This window comes from the organism of the source record quoted next, unplaced genomic scaffold (genome assembly GCF_019419815.1).
Source record: "Pyrus x bretschneideri cultivar Hongxiangsu unplaced genomic scaffold, Pyrus_bretschneideri_v1 Contig20, whole genome shotgun sequence".
Taxonomy (NCBI): Eukaryota; Viridiplantae; Streptophyta; class Magnoliopsida; order Rosales; family Rosaceae; genus Pyrus; species Pyrus x bretschneideri.
The window spans coordinates 69,452-74,939 of record NW_025999502.1 but is presented as its reverse complement, the minus strand read 5'-3'; the positions used below and the strand labels follow the sequence as shown (position 1 = coordinate 74,939).

General features: G+C 33.7%; 1 protein-coding gene across 2 annotated transcripts; it reads right to left on the bottom strand.

Annotated features, from left to right (window-relative positions):
• Window positions 1–314: 314 nt before the first annotated feature.
• On the bottom strand, window positions 315–3,469 carry LOC103934978 (inositol oxygenase 1). Of its 2 annotated transcripts, none has more exons than XM_048583777.1 (11): window positions 3,261–3,469; window positions 2,962–3,076; window positions 2,032–2,113; window positions 1,740–1,944; window positions 1,580–1,639; window positions 1,450–1,502; window positions 1,236–1,358; window positions 1,035–1,104; window positions 858–936; window positions 684–765; window positions 315–582 (listed from the first exon to the last, which is right to left on the bottom strand). In XM_048583777.1, exons 1-11 carry the CDS (start codon window positions 3,289–3,291, stop codon window positions 556–558), a joined length of 927 nt encoding a protein of 308 aa, XP_048439734.1. In that variant the 5' UTR covers window positions 3,292–3,469; the 3' UTR covers window positions 315–555. The 2 variants fall into 2 exon arrangements, with proteins under 2 accessions (XP_048439734.1, XP_048439735.1); XM_048583778.1 differs by having other exon boundaries at window positions 2,962–3,073; window positions 3,261–3,465.
• Between the last annotated feature and the right edge of the window lie 2,019 nt (window positions 3,470–5,488).

Below are 5,488 nucleotides of genomic sequence, written 5' to 3'. Positions count from 1 at the left end.
TGGGGATGAGGTGCACACCTAGGAGACGTAGCCCAACTCATATTCTCAATAGTAACAACTAAATTCTCCTTCACTTTATTTGACAAAGACGATATTTTAAACTACTCAAACTTATGTAAGCCGAATTCAGAGGGAAGAAAGCGGATGATGGCCCTTACCAACTAACAAAACCACATCAGCGTACAAAATTCTCAATTAGCCTATAATCGTTAGAGCACTCTCTTTGAGTTGAGATTACAGATTCACTCAAAAATACTTGATATGGAATAACTATCAATTTAGGCAACGAGTTACAAGTGTATACCGCTTGGAAATAAGGAAACTGAGTCATGTTAAACCCTAGTTTTTACTTTTATTCATGCTGAAGTTTTATTAAGGAACCAAGATAAGGGTTCCGATACACCATACATAACAGATAATTTTACACGAAATCATTATGAAATAACAAGGAATTGCAGCTACAAATCGAAATGTCATCCCTCGCATATAGCTCGCTCACTATCTGCTGGTATATAGTCGACCCTCGTTACACATTGAACGGAAGAGCTGGGATATTCACCATCTTAGCTTCGAAGGGAAATACTGCACAACCGGCATTGTTTAAGTTAAAAACACTAATTAATATTCCAGGAATAAAAATGAAGAAAAGTGTGTTGAATCAAATGAAATCTGGTTGAACTTACCTTTTCAATGAGAGAAATATAGTATGGCTTCACCTTCTCAACGTCAACCCGTACCTTGCTCTTGCTGTAAAGGTCATACTTGCTGCATCGGATAAACGTAATAGTATACGAAGTGAACTTAAGCATTTAGACTACAGAAAAATTAGTAAGAGGTGAAGTATCATATAAACTTACTTGAATACACGGAGCCATTTCAGGTTTTCGACATCCTCTTCGTTCATTAAGTGCTTATACGCTCCCGCCTTATGTAACGCTGCAATAATATCAAAAAGAATACATCACAGTTAATTAGTCAGGAAAACAGATTTTTGTTTTGGTAAATTTGTAGTATTTTTATGCTGATTAACATACCATAGAATGAGTGGTATCTAATGATAAACAGAGCTGCTGAAGGCAGAGTTGATTTGTTCTCTTTGGCCACCTGAAGATGTCACACCAATGGGATTAAACTTAATTAATTGTGTTTACAAAAAACGAGATTGTTTGATTAGAGGCTTAGAGTTAATATTTTGAAGTATATCTGAATACATGATGAAATATTTGAAGACATACCAAATACATGTAATCATCGTGCCCCCATGACATCATAGCATTTTCGAGTCCACATCCCTCCGAGTAAACTCCATGCTTAGTGTTGTAAGTAGGATTATAGTAGTCAGGATTTTCCGCAAAGTACTGCGGCAATAATGTGGATAAAAAGTTTGATCAGCAAACAGATAATTATAGACATCACGCGAAAAGCGCAGCAAGTTTACAGCAGAAGTACCTTGTGATGAACATTGGATTGGTCAAAAGCACAGCCAACAGGGAATGTATCACCTGAAATACAGATCAGGATTAGTAATTAACTATCTTCAAGTGTATAACAAATATGGTGTAAGAACTTTGTCTCTTACCGACAACTGCCCATTGAGGAAGCTCCCCAAAGCTAGGAAGAAGAAGCACTTTTCCAAGGTCTAAAACACACAAATTAAGGATCAAATTGGCTATTTAATCATCATGCAGCATCCATTTTATCAATTAATACATAATATTTGAAGATATTAATTAAATTACCATGGATGAGGCCAGTCAAGTGCAGCCAATCTTCATTAGGATAGTCCTTCCTAAGGGCTTCAGCTGTTTGCAACAAGTGCTCGATTTGAGGCTCGTCCAAGTCGGGATCGCTCTCGTCGACAACCTCGTTGAGAAGTTCACAGCATTCCCAAATGCTCATCTCCACTCTGTTCAATTTGCTATACTCATTTCTCATTCTCTGCACCTGAATAGTACATTTTTGTAATATATTTGGTATTAGGATATAAAATGGTGTGAGAAATATGTAGTGATGTTAGGTAAAATTACTTACAAAATCATAAGTCTGATTGATGTGATTGATCTGGTAGAAATTCTCCACACTTGGTTGTCTCTCTCCCTCTGCATCATAATCCCTGGTTTGCAATCATACAAAAATTATCAGTTAAAAGTTTAATTGATAATTCAATTGATTGAGAGTGAGAGAGAGAGAGAGAGGGTTGCCGCGGGGGGTGATAGTAATCAGCTTGCAAAAATAAAAAAAAATAAAAATTGGTAGGCCCAAATCTAAGAGAAGGCCCAACAAGGAGGGCTTTGAGTATTTCAGCCCTTATGAGATGTGGTAAAATCAAAGGGGTGATGTTTATTTTCAAGAGTTGGATTGGTGTTGTGGACAGGTCTTCTTACGTACTAGGTTCAAATTCTCCACCTTCTCTTAGTTTAGTTTTGAATAGTAACATCAATCGTAATGAGAAAAAAAAAATTATAAATTAAACTATGCTTCGATCGGTACAAATTGCTAAATGATAAAAATCTACGTTTTTTCTATTTTTCGTGAAAATATAAACCTCAATTTATACGATAAGGTGTTCTTTTTGTTTTTATGTCTTCCCAATCATAGGATATGTTTCCAAATTTCCCTGTTTTTCTTCTAAATTCTTTGTAAAAGGCACAGCCTAAAGGGATCATAATCCCAGATGTTTTCTTCCCTTTGTCCCTATATGACGATTAATTAATTAACTGGTCATAAATTCGTAATACATTTTAGAATAAATTGTCCTTCTAGCTGATAAGAAGAAGAACTTATAAATTTGTATTGTTCCAATTTATTCGGATGTTCCGGAAGGCAACTTATAAGCTCAGCTGAGGGCCTATCAAGGGTCCTATCCATAGTTCACATTGCAGATCGCATCAGATATTTATAGATTCAATTCTGCAGGCTTAAAAGTTAAAAGTAGTACAAAAATTATGGAAAGAATATGACCTAAATGTTTGTCCAAATGAATTGGTATGTGGCACCACAAATCCAGCATCTAAGGCCAGTTCCTTTTCATCATTTAACACCTTTCTCTCCCCTGCTTCAATTTCAACTTCAACTGCTATCATTAAAACACAGATAAATAAAATGGAAATAATATAATATACACAACAAAGGGAAGAATAACTCGGAAGCTCATCAGATTTGCAGAATATTAAATTTGACTTTCTTATCAATGAATATCTTACTTTAAAACTAAAAAAAATAAATACAGATATTAATGAAGTGGGAATTAAATAATTTACCAAACTCGGGCTGCTCAATGAGGATAGTCATCCTGAATCGAAACTGAAGCAGGAAATCCAAAGAAAACAGATGAAAATATTGGACCCAAAAATCTGATAAGAAATTTGGGCAAAGAAATTGAGGTTTTGTGGCACATTTTAGGTCTTAGAAAGTGGTTAGTATTTATAGTTGGCCGGAGAAGTCCTTGCTTGGGAATTCGGAGGTCTCCTGTCCTTCCCTGAAATTCTACAAAAGTTTTGCATCCTTTCCGTTTTTTTTTTTTTTTTTTTTTGAAAACAGTATTCTGTCTGTCAGAGGATAAATATTATTTTAACTCTAAAGTAAAAGCAACAAACATAAACAACGGCTAGGAGATATTTAAGTGTTTCAGATGCGTCAGTTGGAAAGTGTAAATGTAAAGTACTTGCGACGTGGTTTCATTCTTGTGCACTAGACAATTTAAACAGACTCAATTGACCTTTTATATGCGGTGTATACACTAATGAATTGTGGAAAAACACACTAATACGTTCCACTTCTAACTTCTGAGGTATAATTTAGGTACAACCCATTCAGACAGTCTCAATTAACCGTTCCAACACCCATGCATACAAAATGCATTAAAAAAGAACACCTTAATATGTGTTACTTCCATGTATAATTTGAGTACAACTGAAATATATATATATATATATATATATATATATATAAACTCTTAAATATGTGTTGGTGAGCCTGCTAGACTGTAGCCACGAACAGAATGAAATTTCTCATAGTTTTTCTAGACTAAAAAAATGAATACTTTGTGGCTTGCCATTCATTATTTTCCATTTTAAGAAAGAAAAAAGAAAAATATCACATGTGTGTTTTGAGTACAACAAATGAGAGGATCCTAAGGATCTTCTTTGTGAGGATCCTAAGGATCTTCTAATCGTGTCCATTCATTGTACATCGCGTGCCAGAAATTATTGTAAAATTTTTATGGGTTCTTTAGATATAGGTCCCTTGAGAATCCTATTTTTCAAACAAAAAATCCACCAAATTTAAACATTCAAATAAAACCCAAATTTCAAATAGACTGCCATGTAGACAAATATATAACCAACTATTACAACACATTTACAATTTATGCCACAAAATTCTAATTTGGTCACTAAATGTTATTACTCATCCTACTTTTGATGAGCAATTAAATCCATATGGATATTTTACCTTTCTTGTAGCATAAATATTAGTAACATATATAAATTAATCTACCATATTAAAAAAAAAATAGACATATCTTGTACAAAAAATAATAATATTGTTTGAATCATGTAATTACCTACATATAAATTAATTTACCTACTGATAAAATATTAAATTAATTTACCTACTTATAAATTAATTTACCTACATTTACCTAATTCATCTCCATTTAAATTAATTTACCTATTCCAAAAATATATATATATATATATATATATATATATTGTATAATGTTTGAATGTTGTGGGTTTGTGCTTGTAGGCAATTAAATAACTTGAAATCTAATGCACATAAATCATGTAGGTAAATTAGACCATTTTGGAAGTAAATTAGACCCTTTAAATTTTGGTTTGATGGAATTGGTAAATTAGACTATTTTGTATGTAAAAATTGCGTGGAACATATAGCTTATGTTTTGTGCCGAAGTTGTTTTAGGTTAATTTATTGTTGTGTTGGTAAGAAAATTAACTTGTATATTTAATGCACCATTAGTATTATTATTGTGACAACCCGTCCCTAAATATGAAATATTTTATCCTCGATAGCGTGGAATTGCTTTTGTGCCCTTGAATGTTGAGTTGTGATGGTGTAAAGGAGCTTAGGTTTTGGACCAATTCATTTTCTTCCTAAGTATTTGGACCCAATTGGAACTTAAGATTTTGTTTGTTTTGTTTGGTTGCCCAAACCTGAACCACACAGACATACGTTGATCTCTTTCTCTCTTCCGCTTGATCTTTCTTTCATTTTTCATACAACCCATACGGTCACTCCCTCAACCCACCTCATCACTCATGGATCGGGGTTGTGGATGTTATTTTCTTGCTTCTTTTAAGCTCAGGAGTCGAGCTATAACTTTGGTTGGACGTGAGGACTTCAGAAACCCGAGAATCCATAATCTTCGATGAGGTGCTTTACTTTTATAGCGTAATTGTGGATATTTTAAGGTGTTTTAAGGCTCAAGGAAGTCTCTAACCAACTCCATAAGGATCCTAGGTAAATT

Coding starts and splice junctions, on each gene's coding strand:
- LOC103934978 (XM_048583777.1), bottom strand. CDS start 3,291: ATGACTATCCTCATTGAGCAGCCCGAGTTTG. Junction 1,640..1,739: donor CTTGACTGGCCTCATCCATG/GTAATTTAATTA, acceptor TGTGTGTTTTAG/ACCTTGGAAAAGTGCTTCTT. Junction 1,503..1,579: donor TCCTCAATGGGCAGTTGTCG/GTAAGAGACAAA, acceptor TCTGTATTTCAG/GTGATACATTCCCTGTTGGC.